The sequence below is a fragment of the Lepidochelys kempii genome, chromosome 1 (genome assembly GCF_965140265.1).
Source record: "Lepidochelys kempii isolate rLepKem1 chromosome 1, rLepKem1.hap2, whole genome shotgun sequence".
Classification (NCBI taxonomy): domain Eukaryota; kingdom Metazoa; phylum Chordata; order Testudines; family Cheloniidae; genus Lepidochelys; species Lepidochelys kempii.
In genome coordinates this window covers 47,625,832-47,643,099 of record NC_133256.1, presented here as the reverse complement: position 1 = coordinate 47,643,099, position 17,268 = coordinate 47,625,832, and the positions used below count along the sequence as shown (strand labels likewise).

Genomic DNA, 17,268 nt, shown 5'->3' with positions numbered 1-17,268 from the left:
CTGTAGCAGTAAAACATTTAAAAAAACACAGAGGCCTCTTTTCTTGAAAAAACAGTTCAGTTTCAAAAGAGACTGTTCTCCCCTGAGTACATCTAAAGCTGTCCAGAATTTAAGTAGTCAAATTTCCAAAACTATCTTACATGGAGGTAACTGAATTTTGTAACTTATATAATTTTGCATCGTCTTATCTATGTTACATCTTGTATCCAAAGTTCCATGAGATAACATCATGCATTTGTTTATACCTCAGAGCAAATCCAGCTTTCCTTCTTTTTTTAAAAATCCAAGGGTGATAATGTATACCCGAGATAAAAGTCTAAAACAGTCGTTTCCCAGTTTGCCTACTAATAACTGCATGATTGCATGTAAGCTATCAAAGTAAAGCATCCATCCTTTTAGTACTTCATGTTCCACCATTTTCCTAATGTTTTTATTAACATCACAAACAATGTTGAGAATACATTATGATGCACTTTGTCACTAACACTTGTCAATTCAAGGGCAAAAATCATGAATTCGATTAATTTTGCCTCCCTTCTCCCCCTCCCCCCCAATTTATAAAAGTATGGTACTTGGGCCTGTTCACTCATGTACAACTATAAAATCAAAATCATCATTAAAAATAAAACAGTATCAACCTTGGTTTCAAAGGAAACAATACATTTATGCAAGGTTCTTACTACCCACATACCACTTAAATAAAGATGTCACAAACAATTAACTTTCAGACAAGTCACAATGTAAATAAAGTTTACAAAGAAAAATATTTACAATATTAGGCTACTGTTAAAAACCAAGACGAAACATTTTCACTTAATGACAACCCAATGAAAGCAATGAAATGTCACTGAGTTTTACATAAAATTGAGTCATGAAGGCTAGACCAAGTAAATTTAGTGGATTAATTCATTTCACAATTTGCCCTGTAAATTGGATCAAGTTTCAACATGACCGAACCATAAAATTCAACAGCTATTAAGGCTTACCTTATGTGCTGGCACTAGATTAACTAAAACTGTATCCAAAAGCTCCTGAGACACAGTATCTCCTTCACAAATGATAGAGCTCATCAAATCCACCATGTGCATGTGTACTTTTTGATTATGACCATTGCTGAAATTAAAAGTAGAATTTCTTAGCGTATATAAATATACGTACTATATTACAACAAAGTACTACCTCTAATCACAAGGCAATGCCAAAGAAATAGGCAGTGAATGCAAAAACAGCGCCCTTTTTTTAAAGGAGCATTTCCTAAAGAAGTGGTTTCTAAATTTTGGCCTAGGAAGTTTGTTTCAGTTTCATTTGTTTTAAGGATATTATCCTGACAAAACCCAAAAGAGCAGAGCCAGAGTGAGCTCTCATTTTCTACTCTCTCGTACACTATCTCAGAAATATTTCCCATACTTCTGACCTAAGATAATATCTAAATAAAACACACAACTAAATTTTTAAAGCTTTTGTATATTCAATAGTTGTTCTCCAAACACTAATACATTCTCAAAAAGAAAAGGAGTACTTGTGGCACCTTAGAGGTTAACAAATTTATTTGAGCATAAGCTTTCGTGAGCTACAGCTCACTAACTGAATCCTCCTACAAAGTATTATCTGAAAAACAAGGCAGAACATATACTTTTTTAATCCTAGGCAGCAGCGTAAGTATAATAAACTGAATTCTTAAAACAGAAATGTTAAGCTTTGATTACTACTATATCCAGACTAAAAGCTTTAATGAGCAAGCAGAATATATACAGATTCAAAGTTTATATATTTCAGGAAAACAATTCTAATTTAATTAAAACTACATCAACCAGAATATACTTACTTTATTACAGAAAACAGCGTTCTGTACAACTGTGTGAAAATTTCATTGCTGTCTTCTAGCTCAAAGCATATATTATAAGATTTGACCCAAGCAATATTCTGTGTTGGGGGGAAGAACAGGGTACAGCAGTTATTAGGAGAACTTGAAAAAGAAAGAAGAAGAAATAGTAATAATTTTAGCTTACCTCAAGTAAATAAAAATATCTATTGAACTGTGGGCTTTTTGTATCTTCTAATCCTTTCAGTTGCCTTGTTATAAACATAAATATATCCTAGAAAGAACAAACATAATAGTAATTTGTTTCATCATGTAACTTATGACTGCATTTAACTAAATTGTCTAAATATTCATTTTGAACTTTTTATCACATTCCACACTACAGAACTCCCACAAAAGACAGAGAAACCAATCCTCACTGACCCTGGCAAGTAGGATGACAAATGAACCTATGAAGAATTATGTGAGTGATAGTAATCCTTAGAAAGTTTCACCTTGGTAACAAGGTCAGGAAGGAGTTAATGTTGGTTAAGTTTCACATGAAAACATTCAGCTTGATGGACAGAAGGAAGCCTAGAGAAAGTTCCATTCTGCACTTGGCAGACATGACCCATGGGGTCAATGGAAAAGTTACGCATCCTCCTGCAAGCTGGATTTTCATTTCACAGTGCAACAGTTTTATCGGTTTGATTTTGGGCTGTCTTTTTTTTAAATAGAATTTTAACCTGTATACAGTGTGTCTCCATCTCTGTTACCATTCAAGACTAGCATATTGAGCAATGCTTCCTCTAGCTTTTTATATCCATGTGCGGAATGAATTTTATGTGCACCACTATGGAGGTGACATGGGGGGGAAGGGTCCAAGGGGTTCAGAGTGTGGGAGGGGGATCAGGGCTGGGGCAGAGGGTTGAGGGCTCTGGGATGGGGCCAGGGCTGAGGGATTCAAACTGTGGGGGGATATGGGGGGGGTTCAGGGCTGGGGCAGAGGTTTGGGGTGCAGGGCTGAGGGCTCCAGCTGGGAGGTGAGGGTTCTGAGGTGGGGCTGAAGGAGTTTGGGGTGCGGGGTGCCCAAGGGTTGGGGCCAGAGGACTCCCCCCAGGCCTCTCACCGCTGGCAGCAGCTCCCGGGGCGAGGCGCTTCTCCCCGTCAGCAACAGCTCCCGGGGCTGGGGAATAGGCCCCTCTCCCCACAGCAGCCCTGCACGACCCAACTTGCTCCCCTCCCCACATACCTCTCTCATCTCCCCAGACTCCTGTGGCTGTGCATCTGCACAGCCCTCTGTAGCCTGCTGCGTGGCTACGCAGCTTAGAGAGAACTTAGATATTGAGCCCTCCTTTGACAAAAAGCAACCAACAAGAAAGGGTTATGGATGCCTCTCTCAAGCTTCAGTTTGTCAAATTACATTTCCATAGGAACATCTCTTATGAAACAGAAAACTCAAATAGGTAACATTAAGCAACAGCATCAGAAAAAATTAATTATGTACAGACCCTCTGGATTGGTAAGTGACAAACATCTTTATTTTTTACAACTATTTTTATGCACTCAATGCACTGATACATACTGGATAATTATTCCAACCAACTCAAAATTCAAAAGCATGTGCTCCCACCACATGAAGGCAACATCCACAGACTGAACAATTTCCAGACTTCAATGACTAAAAAGAATCCAGGGATAACCAGTTTGCTATCTTGCAAATCTCTTCTAGGATTCCTTTCAGTGAACAAGCCAAGGCTCTGGTAGAATAAGAGCATAAGAACACCCACACTGGGTCAGACCAAAGGTCCATCTAGCCCAGTATCCTGTCTTCTGACAATGGCTAATACCAGGTGCTTCAAGGGGAATGAACAGAACAAGTTATAAACAAGTAATCCACGCCCTGTCATCTACTCCCAGCTTCTGGCAAATAGAAGCTAGGGATACCATCCTTGCTTATCCTGGCTAATAGTCATTGATAGACCTGTCCTACTTGAATTTACACAGCTTTTTTTTAGAATCCTGTTATAGTCTTCGCCTTCACAACATTCTCTGGCAAAAGGTTCCATAAGTTGACTGTACACTGTGTGAAGAAATGCTTCCTTTTGTTTTAAACCTGCTGCCAATTAATTTCATTTGGTGACTCCCTAGTTCTTGTATTGCGAGGAGGAGTAAATAACACTTCCTTATTTACTTTCTCAACACCAAACATGATTTTATAGACCTGTCACACCCCGCCCCCTTAGCAGTCTCTTTTCCAAGCTGAAAAGTCCCAGTCTTAATCTCTCCTCCTATGGAAGCTATTCTATACCCCTAATAATTTTTGTTGCCCTTTTCTGAACCTTTTCCAATTCCAATATATCTTTTTTGAGATGGGGCAATCACATCTGCACGCAGTATTCAAGAGGTGGGCATACCATGGATCTATATAGAGACAATATGATATTTTATGTCTTATCTATCCCTTTCTTAATGTTCTCAACCTTTTTAGCATTTTTGACTGTTGCTGCACACTGAATGGATGTTTTCAGAAAACTATCCACAATGACCAATAATTTTACATGTATAGTTGGGATTATGTTTTCCAATGTGCATTAGTTTGCATTTATCAACACTGAATTTCATCTGCCATTTTGTTGCCCAGTCCCACAGTTTTGTGAGATCATAGAATATCAGGGTTGGAAGGGATCTGAGGAGGTCATCTAGTCCAACCCCCTGCTCAAAGCAGGACCAATCCCCAACTAAATCATCCCAGCTAGGGCTTTGTCAAGCCTGACCTTAAAAACCTCTAAGGAAGGAGATGCCACTACCTCCCTCCCTAGGTAACCCATTCCAGTGCTTCCCCACCCTCCTAGTGAAAAAGTTTTTCCTAATATCCAACCTAAACTCCCCCACTGCAACTTGAGACTATTACTCCTCCTTCTGTCATCTGCTACCACTGACAACAGTCTAGATCCGTCCTCTTTGGAACCCCCTTTCAGGTAGTTGAAAGCAGCTGTCAAATCCCCCCCTCATTCTTCTCTTCTGCAGAATAAATAACCCAGTTCCCTCAGCCTCTCCTCATAAGTCATGTGCCCCAGCCCCCTAATCATTTTTGTTCCCCTCCTCTGGGCTCTTTCCAATTTTTCCACATCCTTCTTGTAGTGTGTGGCACAAAACTGGACAAAGTACTCCAAATGAGGCCTCACCAATGTCGAATAGAGGAGAACGATCATGTCCCTTGATCTGCTGGTAATGCTCCTACTTATACAGCCTAAAACGCCGTTAGCCAGCCTTCTTGGACACAAGGGCACACTGTTGACTCATACACAGCTTCTCGTCCACTGTAACCCCTAGGTCCTTTGCTGCAGAACTGTTGCCTAGCCACTCAGTCCCTAGTCTGTAGCAGTGCATTGGATTCTTCCTTCCTAAGTGCAGGACTCTGCACTTGTCCTTGTTGAACCTCACATTTCTTTTGACCCAATCCTCTAATTTGTCTAGGGCCCTCTGTATCCTACCCTCCAGCATATCTACCACTCCTCCCAGTTTAGTGTCATCTGCAAACTTGCTGATGGTGCAATCCACACCATCCTCCAGATCATTTATGAAGATATTGAACAAAACCGCCCCCAGGACTGACCCTTGGGGCACTCCGCTAGATACCGGCTGCCAACTAGACATGGAGCCATTGATCACTACCCGTTGAGCCCGACAATCTAGCCAGCTTTCTACCCACCTTGCAGTGCATCCATCCAGCCCATACTCCTTTAACCTGCTGACAAGAATACTGTGGGAGACCATGTCAAAAGCTTTGCTAAAGTCGAGGAATAACACGTCCACTGCTTTCCCTTCATCCACAGAATCAGTTATCTCATCACAGAAGGCAATTAGATTAGTCAGACATGACTTGCCCTTGGTGAATCCATGCTGACTGTTCCTGATCACTTTCCTCTCCTCTCAGTGCTTCAGAATTGATTCCTTAAGGACCCGCTCCATGATTTTTCCAGGGACTGAGGTGAGGCTGACTGGCCTGTAGTTCCCCTGATCCTCCTTCTTCCCTTTTTTAAAGATGGGCACTACATTAGCCTTTTTCCAGTCGTCCAGGACTTCCCACGTTCGCCACGAGTTTTCAAAGATAATGGCCAAAGGCTCTGCAATCACATCTGCCAATTCTTTTAGCACTCTCGGATGCAATGCATCCGGCCTCATGGACTTGTGCTCGTCCAGATTTTCTGAATAGTCCCGAACCACTTCTTCCTTCACAGTGGGCTGGCCACCTCCTCCCCATGCTGTGCTGCCCAGTGCAGTAGTCTGGGAGCTGACCTTGTTCATGAAGACTGAGGCAAAAAAAGCATTGAGTACATTAGCTTTTTCCACATCCTCTGTCACTAGGTTGCCTCCCTCATTTAGTAAGGGGCCCACACTTTCCTTGGCTTTCTTCTTGTTGCCAACATACCTGAAGAAACCCTTCTTGTTACTCTTAACATTCCTCGCTAGCTGCAACTCTAGGTGTGATTCAGCCTTCCTGATTCCATTCCTACATGCCCAAGCAATATTTATATACTCATCCCTGGTCATTTGTCCAATCTTCCACTTCTTGTAAGCCTCTTTTTTGTGTTTAGATCAGCAAGGATTTCACTGTTAAGCCAAGCTGGTCGCCTGCCATACTATTCTTCCCACACATCGGCATGGTTTGTCCCTGTAACCTCAATAAGGATTCTTTAAAATACAGCCAGCTCTCCTGGACTCCTTTCCCCCTCTTGTTATTCTCCCAGGGGATCTTGCCCATCAGTTCCCGGAGGAAGTCAAAGTCTGCTTTTCTGAAGTCCAGAGTCTGTATTCTGCTGCCCTCCTTTCTTCCCTGTATCAGGATCCTCAACTTGACCATCTCATGGTCACTGCCTCCCAGGTTCCCATCCACTTTTGCTTCCCCTACTAATTCTTCCCGGTTTGTGAGCAGCAGCTCAAGAAGAGCTCTGCCCCTAGTTGGTTCCTGCAGCACTTGTACCAGGAAATTGTCCCCTACACTTTCCAAAAGCTTCCTGGATTGTCTGTGCACCAATGTATTGCTCTCCCAGCAGATATCAGGATGATTGAAGTCGCCCATGAGAACCAGGGCGTGGGATCTAGTAGCTTCTGCTAGTTGCCGGAAGAAAGCCTCGTGCACCTCATCCCCTTGGTCCGGTGGTCTATAGCAGACTCCCACCACAAGATCACCCTTGTTGCTCTGGATTAAACTTAATCCAGAGACTCAGGTTTTTCTGCAGTTTCATACTTGAGCTCTGAGCAGTCATACTGCTCCCTTACATACAGTGCAACTCCCCCACCTTTTCTGCCTGCCTGTCCTTCCTGAACAGTTTATACCCATCCATGACAGTACTCCAGTCATGTGAGTTATCCCACCAAGTCTCCGTTATTCCAATCACATCATAATTCCCTGACTTTGCCAGGGCCTCCAGTTCTCCCTGCTTGTTTCCAAGGCTTTGTGCATTTGTACATAGGCACTTGAGATAACCCGCTGATCGCCCCTTGTTCTCAGTATGAGGCAGGAGCCCTCCCTCTCACATGCTCCTGCTCGTGCTTCCTCCCGGTATCCCGCTTCCCCACTTACCTCAGGGCTTTGGTCTCCTTCCCCCAGTGAACCTAGTTTAAAGCCCTCCTCACTAGGTTAGCCAGCCTGCTCGCGAAGATGCTTTTCCCTCTCTTCGTTAAGTGGAGCCCGTCTCTGCCTAGCACTCCTCCTTCTTGGAACACCATCTCATGGTCAAAGAATCTGAAGCCTTCTCTCCGACATCACCTGCGTAGCCATTCATTGGACTTCTACGATTCAACGATCCCTACCCCGGCCTTTTCCTTCCATGGGGAGGATGGACGAGACCACCACTTGCACCTCATACTCCTTTATAAAGGAGTATGGAGTATATAAAGGATATGTTGCTCATGTCTATTCCATATTAGGTGTGTGCGCGCCCATGTGCACAGCTGCTGGAGATTTTTCCCTTTGTGGTATCTGGAGGGCAGGCTCTAGCACCCTCTGGAGCCCCATGCTCCTTGCACTGGCATATGGGGCACTACCAGCCCCACACCCCCTCAGTTCCTTGACATCAACTCCAACTGCAAGGAAGGAGGGAGGTCATGGAATAGACATAAGCAACACATCTCGGAGAACCACCATTACAAAAGGTAGGTAACCGTTTTTTCTTCTTTTGAGTGCAAGCAGTATCCTTGGGCGTGAGCTCTGAGTTCACGGACACGTTGTTTGCAACACTGCTCTGCCGAAGCTGGCATTGTCCTGGGCTTTCTGGGTGATGGCGTAATGGGATGTGAACGTATGGACTGAAGAAGAACAGGTAGCAGCTCTGCAAAGGTCTTGGATCAGTACCTGTACAATTAAGGCCGCTGATGAAGCTTGTGCTCCGGTGGAATGGGCAGTCACAATAGCGGAGGGCGACACCCCTTCTTGTTCATAGCACAATCTGATGCATGTGGTTTTCCACAAGGAGATTCTCAGAGGAAACCAGTAGAGCTTTCATCCTGTCTGCCACTGTGACAGAGCTGTGACGACTTAGGAAAAGGTTTGGTTCTCTCAGTGTAGAAAACTAAGGCCCACCTAACATCCAAAGAGTGTAAGTTATGCTCCTTCTTAGTCTTGTGAGGCTTTGGGAAAAAAGACTGGTAGGAAGATGTCCTGACAGTATGGAACTGACACACCACCTTTGGTAAAGCTGTGGGGGTACAGCTGAACCTTTTCCTTATACACCACCATATAAGGGGGTTCCAATGTCAATGCTCTGATCTCAGAGATCCTTCAGGCTGAAGTAATCGCTACTAGGAAAGAAACCTTCCACGAGAGGAGCAGCAGTGGTGAATGGCTTGAAGGGAGGGACCCGTGAGCCAGGAGAGCACCAGATTTAAGTCCCACAGAGGGATTGGGTCGTGAACCTGGGGGTAACTCTGCCCAACCCTTCAGGAACCTGAACATCATTTCATGGTAGAAGACTGATCTGCCCTGACTCAGAAGATGGGGAAGGCTCAGATAGCTGCCAAGTGCACCTTGATCGACGGAAGGACCAAGCCTTGACACTTGAGATGGAGCAGGTAGTCCAATATAGAGAGTGTAGTGAGGATTCCATTCCGAGGCCCAACACGTAAACCGTCTCCACTTAACCAAGTAAGCCACTCTGATAGAAGGTTTTCTCTTTGCCAACAAGATTTGCTGGACTTGCACAGAGCAGACTTGTTCCTCTATATTCAGCCATGCAGAAGCAACACTGTCAAGTGCAGGGACAGTAGGTTTGGATGAAACAGCTGGCCCTGATTCTGCAAGAGCATGTCTGGACATAAAGGGAGCTCCAAAAGGCACCACAGACAAGAGGTCCAGCAGTATGCCCAACCAGTGTTGACATGGCCACGTGGGGGCTACCAGGATAACCTTCGCCTTGTCCCTCTTGACCTTTAGGAAGACCCCTGTGAACTAGGGGTATCAGCAGTAAAGCATACAGTATCCTCCCCATCCATAGAATCAGGAAGATGTCAGACAGAGAAACTCTGTTAAGCCCGCATATCAAGTGGAACTGCTGGCACCTTCTGTTCTGTCTGGACGCAAACAGGTCCACCTGGAGAGTCCCCCACCCCTGGAAGATAACGCTGACCACCTCCAGGTGGAGTGACCACTCATTGCAAGAGTAGGACCCGCTGAGGCAATCTGCCAGCGCATTCCAGGCACCCGGGAGGTGCAACACCTCGAGGTGGATGGCATGTTACACACAGAAATCCCACAGCCAAAGAGCCTTTTCAGCTCTGTATCAAGAGTGGGCCCCGCCCTGCTTGCTGTCGTAGAATATTGAGCTGTATTGTCTGTCCTGATCTTCACCACCTTGCACCTCAAGTAGGACAGGAACACTAATAGGCCAAGCATATCACTGAGTTCCTTCACTTTAACATGAAGGGAGCATGAAGGGTGCACCTGGAACCAGAGGCCTTTAGTGCTGAAGTCGCCAAGGTGGGCTCCCCAACCCAGATCCAAAGGGTCAGTGACCAGCGTCACCGAAGAATGTGGGGCTACAAAGGGGATCCCGCTCAACACCAACTGCGGATCCGTCTACCAGTCCAGGGATGATAAGACGTACGATGGGACTGTGACAACCAGGTCCAAGTTGTGCCTGCTGGTGGCATAGACCAACGCCAATTATATCTGCAGGGGTCTGAGGCGCAGCCGGGCATGCTGTACCACGTAAGTACACACTGCCATGTGGTCTAGTAGCCTAAGGCATACTCTGGTGCTTGTGAGTCAGTGAGCTGTGATATACGCAATAAAGTTCCAACATTACTCGGGACCAGAAATCCAGTAGGAAGACTCTGGCCTGAGTGGACTCAAGCACTGCCCCTATAAAAACTCTGTTCTCTGAAGTGAAGTCAGAATTGATTTCTGTTCATTTATAAGCAGGCCCAGCTTTCGATGGATGGCCCGTACCAAACTGATGCTGTGCTGAACCTCGGATCACAAAGGGACTTTGATTAGCCAGTCATTGAGGTATGGATAGATCTGCACACCTGGACATTGCAGATAAGCTGCCACAACTGCCATGGACTTTGTGAAAACTCTCAGAGCCGACGATAGACCAAAGGTCAGTGCTGTGAATTGGTAATGGCGTTGACCCACCACAAACCGGAGGAATCTCCTGTGCCCACGGAAACAGAGATATGAAAATAGGCATCTTTTAAGCCGAGGGTGGCGTACCACTCTCCCAGATGCAAGGAGGGGGATGATGGAGGCCAGGGACACCATGCGGAACTTTAACTTTTTGAGATATTTGTTGAATCAACGCAGGTCCAAGATCGACCTGAGGCCCCCCTTTGGCATTCAGGATTAGGAAATATCGGGAATAAAACCCTTTTTCCCCTCAGCTCTCCAGGAACTTCCTCTACCGCCCCTGCATGCAGGAGGGCTCCTCCTGGACAAGGAGTTGCTCATGAGAAGGGTCCCTTAAAAGGGATGAGAAAGGGGCATGGGAAGGAGGAGTGGAAGAGAACGGTAGGGTGTATCCAATCGCTACTATGTTGAGCACCCAACAATTGGAGGTAATGTGGGACCATGCAGTAAGGAAAGGAGACAAACAGTCCAGAAACAGATGGGGGGGATGGATCCTGACACAAATCTGGTACACCATCCTCAGGTACACTCTGAAAATCCCTACCGCAAGCCACCAGGGTGTCTTGCAGAGCCCAACTGGGATATTGGGGCAGACAGAATGAGTTGACAGTGTTTATAATCTCTATCCCTTTTCTTCTGGGACCTTGGGGAGGTGGGCCCGAGAACCTAGGAGGTGGCGGTTGTGGCCAGAAGTGCCTCCGTGAGGCCAGCAGCATGTACAGGCCCAAGGAGCACTGAGTGACTCAAATCTTTCAGTCCATGCAACTTGGTATCAGTTTGTTCTGAGAACAGCACATTGCCCTCGAAAGGAAGGTCCTGGACCAGGTGCTGCAGCTCACGGGCGAGTCCCAAGGATTTTAGTCGCAAATTGCACCACGTAGATACCGCCAACACCATCAACCTTGCTGTCAAATTGCCCGTGTCCAGGGCAGCCTGGAGAGAGGCACTGGCTACTTCCTTGCCCTCTACCATGACAGCCAAGAACTCCTGTCTCGCCTCCTGATGTAGGGAGTCCTTAAATTTGGCCACTGAGTTCCAGATATTGAAGTCATATCTCTCCAACAATGCTTGCTGGTGGGAGATATGCAGTTGCAGGCTGGCTGTCGAATAAACCTCTCCCCCAAATAAGTCCAACTTTTTAACGTCTTTATTTTTATGGGATGGACTAGTTTGCCCCTGCCTGTATCATTTGTTGGGGGCCAAGACCACTAGTGACCCTGGGGGAGGGTGGGAGTACATATACTCATAGCCCTTGACAAGGGCATAGTACTTCTTCTCTGCCCATTTAGATGTTGGGGACAGAGAAAACGTGGTTTGCCACAGTGCCTTAACCAGCTTGAGTACCCATCATACTGGGAGTGCCATCTCAGAGGGAACAGCCGCAGCCAATATATCAAAGAGGCTGTCCACAGGTTCCTTAATCTCCTCAGCCTCCAACCCCAAGTTCGAGGCAACACGTTTGACCAGCTCCTGGTGGGCTCAAAAAACATCCAGCAGCAGCAGGTTCGTGGGCCCCACAACTGCCTCATCCAGAGAGGATGAGGAAGAGGTCATCACCACAGGAGGAGCTGTGGCACCGGGGTTGTTGGGGTTTCAGTACTGGCTTCCAGACCCTCCATAGTCGGGGCCAATGGCACCGGGGTTGTTGGGGTTTCGGTACTGGCTTCCAGATCCAAGTTGGTCTCCAGTGGTGGTGGCCAAGTCGGCATCTGAGTCCACTTCTAGGAGACTACTGAGGACCATGGCTGGGAATATAGCCCCGGCATCGGTGGGAACCCCCACGGGGTCCAACAAGGCCATTTCGCCAGCCACTGCCCTGGCAGCCAAGACATTGACAGACCTGCAGCTAAGTCCAGTGCGTACAGCCAATGTCAGTGCCATGACGTGGGAGGGGTAGCTTCCTCCCCAGACTCGAATGAGCACTCCTCCCTCAGTGACCCCGGAGGAGCCGTCACTACCATCTCCTGCCATCTGTGATGCAGAGAGCAGTGCCACACCCAGGACTGGTGGCGGGGAGCTGATAACCACTGCCACAGGGCTTGAGATGTATGACATGGCAATGGGGAGCAGTTCTGAGGGGCTGGTGACCGAGAAGCCAGTGACTGGTGCCATGACATTGGAGATCAACGTCACGGATCTGGCGACAGGTCAGGGACCTGTGCTGGGACAAGGCTGACTGGAGAGCCCCATCAAGGGCTTCCCTCTCAAGGCAGCCACCTTTGCTGGTGGGTGAGTCTCTAGGCATGGGTGGCACCAGGTGTGATAGGAGGCCTTTTGCCACCTGAAAAGCCTCCAGCATCGAGGGGGCTTGAAGATGTAGGGGTCCCTGACTGCTCCCAGGAGTCAGCAGTGGGTCCCGAACAGAGCTGAGTGTCCTAGCAGGCGTATCTGCCACCAACTGTGGCTCTCGAAAAGATGAGCAACTTGGCATGGGTTTCAATTTGTTAGGAGTTTCCTGCCTGCCTCTCTGCAGCCCCAGGGAGCACCGCGTTGCCACGATGTTTTTTGTGCCTCTTCTTTGGCATGGAGGAATGACAACGGCGCCGGGAAGAGCCCGGTGCCAACGGAGCACTCTGCACTTAGGCCGATGTGCTCCATCCTGAGTCTGGAGCACAGCTCCGAAGCCAGATGAACGGCAGCTTCCATTAACAGGCCCTTCAAACGAATGTCCCTGGCCTTAAGAGTGTATGGCCTGAAGCCCTTGCAGATCCCACACTTTTCTTTGATGTAAGCTTCCCCAAGGCACTTTAAGCAGCTCATATGAGGGTCGCTCACTGGCATAAGCTTGTGACGGGCTGCACACTGTTTGAAGCACGGGAAACGGGGCATACCCCAACCCTGGGACAACCACCCAGACGGGACCTTTAACTAACTAAACTAAACTACTAACACTAAAAACTATGTACACAGAAAAGTCCAAGAAAGTCCACAGACAAAACCACAACTGACCTTGCAATTGTCATGAGCAGCAAGAAGAAACTGGGCAGGTGCGGGGCTGGCAGCACCCTGCACACCAGTGCATAAGTGCATGGCTCCAGGGGGTGCCAGAGCCAACCCTACAGATACCACTAAAGGAAAAATCTCTGGCAGCCATGCACATGATCCAGTTTATCGTGATCATTTTTAATTCTAATCCTGTCCTCCAAAGCAGTTACAACCCCTCCCACTCTGGTATCTTCCACATACTTTATAGGTGTACTCACTATGCCATTATCTAAATCATTTATGAAAACATTGAACAGAACAAAACCCTGGAAAGATCTCAGCGTGACCCCACCTGATATACCTTTCTAGCTGGACAGTGAACGAGTGATAAACCCGCTGCGCACAGTTTTCCAACCAGTATGCACCACCTTATAGTAGATATGTCTAGTCTATATTTCCCTATTTTGCTTATCAGACGATCGTGTGAGACTGCACCAAAAGCCTTACTGAAGTCAAGATGTGATATATCTACTGCTTCTCTCCCATCCACCAAGCTTGCTACCCTGTCAAAGAAGGATATTAGGTTGGTTTGACGTGAGTTTCTCAACAAATTCATGTTGACTGTTACTTACCTCATCTTCTAAGTGCTTACAAATGGATTGTTTGATTATTTGCTCCATAATCTTCCTGAGTACTTAAATTAAGCTGACTGCTCTATAATTCCATACATTAGGATAGCCATACTGGGTCAGAACAATGGTCCATCTAGCCCTTCCGACAGTGCCCAATGCCAGGTGCTTCAGAGAGAATGAAATGAACAGGCAATCAAGTTATCCACCCCCTCATCCACTCCCAGCTTCTGGCAATCAGAGGCTAACGACAACCAAAGCATGGAATTGAATCCCTTACCATCTTGGCAAATAGCCACTGATGGACCTATCCTCCATTAACTTATCTAATTCCTTTTTGAACCTTGCTATAATTTTGGCCTTCACAACATCCCCTGGGAAAGAGCTCCACAGCTTGACTATGCATGATGTGAAGTACTTGCTTTTCTTTGTTTTAAACCTGCTGCCTATTAATTTCATTGGGTGACCCCAGCTCTTGTGTGATGTGAAGGAGTAAACAACACTTCCTTATTCACTTTCTCTAAACCATTAATGATTTTATAGACCTTTATCACATCCCTCTTAGTCATCTATTCTCCAAGCTAAAAAGTCCCAGTCTTATTAATCTCTCCTCACACGGAAGCTGTTGCATACCCATAATCATTTTTGATGCCCTTCTCTGTACCTTTTCCAAATCTAATCTATCTTTGAGAGGCGGTGACCCGAACTGCACACAGTATTAAAGGTGTGAGCATACCTGGATTTATACAGCAGCATTATGTTATTTTCTGTCTTACTGATTCCTTTCTCAATGATTCCTATCGTGGTTAGCTTTTTTTTGACTGCTATTGCACATTGAGGAGATGTTTTCAGAGAACCAACCACAATGACTCCAAGTTCTCTTTCTTGAGCGGTAACAGCTAATTTAAATCCCATCACTTTGTATGTATAGTTGGGATTATGTTTTCCAATGTGCATTACTTGGCATTTATCAACATTGAATTTCATCTGCCATTCTTGTTGCCCACTCACTCTTTGCAATTCTTCACAGTCTCCTGTGGACTTCACTATCTTGAATAATTTTCTATCTGCAAATTTTGCTACCTCACTGTTTACCCCTTTTTCTAGATCATTTATTAGTATGCTCAACACTACTGGTACAGATCCCAGGGAGACCTTACTATTTATCTCGCTTCATTCTTAAAACTGACTATTTATTCCTAACCTTTGTTTCCTATCTTTTAACCAGTTACTGATCTATGTATGAGAGGACCTTCCTTCTTATCCCATGACTGCCGACTTTGCTTAAGAGAGCGCCTTTGGTGAGGGACCTTGTCAAAGGCTTTCTGAAAGTCCAAGTACATTATATCCATTGGATCACCTTTGTCCACATGTTGGTTGGTCCCCCCGCCTCCCAAAGAATTCTAGTTTATTGGTGAGGTATAATTTCCCTTTACGAAGGCCATGTTGACTCTTCCCCAACAGTCATGTTCATCCATGTTCTGATAATTCTGTTCTTTACTATAGTTCAACTCATTTGCCTGGTACTCAAGTTAGGGTTACTGGCTTGTAATTTCCAGGATCATCTCTAGAGCCTTTTTAAAAAAGTGGTGTCCTATTAGCTATTCTCCAGTTATCAGGTACAGAAACTGATTTAAATGATACACTACATACCACAGTTAGTAGTACTGCAATTTCATATTTGAGTTACTTCAGAACTCTCGGATAAAAACCATCTGGTTCTGGTGACTTAGTACTATTAAATTTAGCAATTTGTTCCAAAACCTCCTTTATTGACACCTCAATCAGGGACCGTTCCTCAGATCTGTCCCTAAAAAGAATGGCTCAGGTATGGTAATCTTCCCCCACATACTCTACAGTGAAGACCGATACAAAGAATTCATTTAGCTTCTCCTTACTCTCCATTTTATAAATACAGTAGAACCTCAGAAGTACAAACACCACAGTTACAATCTGACCAGTCAACCACACATCTCATTTCGAATTGGAAGTATGCAATCAAGCAGCAGAGAGAAAAAAATAAATACAGTACAGTAGTGTGTTAAATCTGAACTATTAAAAAAAGGGAGTTAAACAATTTCCTTACCTTGTCAAATCTTTTTTAATGTACTTGTTACATTTAAATTAAGATGGTTAAAAGCAACATTTTTCTTCTGCGTAGTAAAGTTTCAAAGCTGTTTTAAGTCAATGTTCAGTTGTACGCTTTTGAAAGAACTACCACCTTTGTTCAGATTTATAAACATTTCAGAGTTACGAACAACCTCCATTCCCGAAGTGTTCGTAACTGAGGTTCTACTGTAGGTACTCTATTTGCTCTTTTCCAGTCCTCTGGGATCTCTCCAGTCTTCAAAAATAAATAAATCCAATATTGATTTATATTGAAGACATGTTCAAAAGGAATAATTTGGGGGAAGTTCTATGGTGTGTTATACAGCAAGAATACTAGATTATCACAATGGTCCCTTCCCGCCTTGGAAACTATCCATCTCTGAAAACAAAAACTGTCCTAAATGTGGCCCTCAATGTTCAACTAAAGCAGGATTAGGAAAAAATGATCCCAAAAAACAGGCCTCAGATCAACATCAAGAGCTTAATACTCCATAAACGTGTGCAGCAAGTTCCATATAGCTACTCTTCAAGTGACATCTCTACCCCGATATAACGCGGTCCTCGGGAGCCAAAAAAATCTTACCGCATTACAGGTGAAACCGCGTTATATCGAATTTGCTTTGGCCTCGAGCATTTGTTATTAATAGTCGACAAATCATTTTTGTTAGAACTAACACGGTGTATGCAGTAAATAATTCTGTTCTACAATGGTTAAATTGTATCTTCTTCCTTTAATTACAACAATTATTTTATAAGCTTATTTAAAAGATACACTGTATTAACACCGGTACTAAACACTGCTAAATGCAACCATGTGGGCTAGGTTTCATCATACATCAATCGTTTGGTCTGCATGTAATGCTTAAGAAAATGCAACATTCACATAAAGTATCAGAAAAAGCTTCTAATTACACATCCTTACAAATTGTTGTAAAAAAGGATTTTGGTATTTTAGCAAATAGGAGCATGGGCCACTTTGTCACTTAATCTGTGTATGACATAGTTGGCTAAGTACTGTAATATGAACTGTTAACTATTAAATACACTGTAGTTTGAAAACATTTTGGACATGGGAGTAGAAAAGGTTAAAATGAAGCTAAAAAAGGTAAAGTAATAAAGTTTTAGAGACTGATAAAATGGTAAATACCTTTTTTGGGGGTACAAGATGCTTT

General features: G+C 44.9%; 1 protein-coding gene across 7 annotated transcripts in view; it reads right to left on the bottom strand.

The window, feature by feature from the left end:
• PDS5B (PDS5 cohesin associated factor B) overlaps nucleotides 1-17,268 on the bottom strand; it is a 257,931-nt gene that overhangs the window by 169,335 nt on the left and 71,328 nt on the right. For 6 of the 7 annotated variants that reach the window (XM_073341612.1, XM_073341603.1, XM_073341640.1 and 3 more), the window contains 3 exons: nucleotides 2,010-2,096; nucleotides 1,826-1,923; nucleotides 987-1,113 (listed from right to left, as the gene is read on the bottom strand). In XM_073341612.1, coding sequence (XP_073197713.1) covers nucleotides 987-1,113; nucleotides 1,826-1,923; nucleotides 2,010-2,096 — 312 coding nt within the window. The remainder of the gene's footprint in view (nucleotides 1-986; nucleotides 1,114-1,825; nucleotides 1,924-2,009; nucleotides 2,097-17,268) is intronic. The other variant, XM_073341649.1, reaches the window with a different exon arrangement.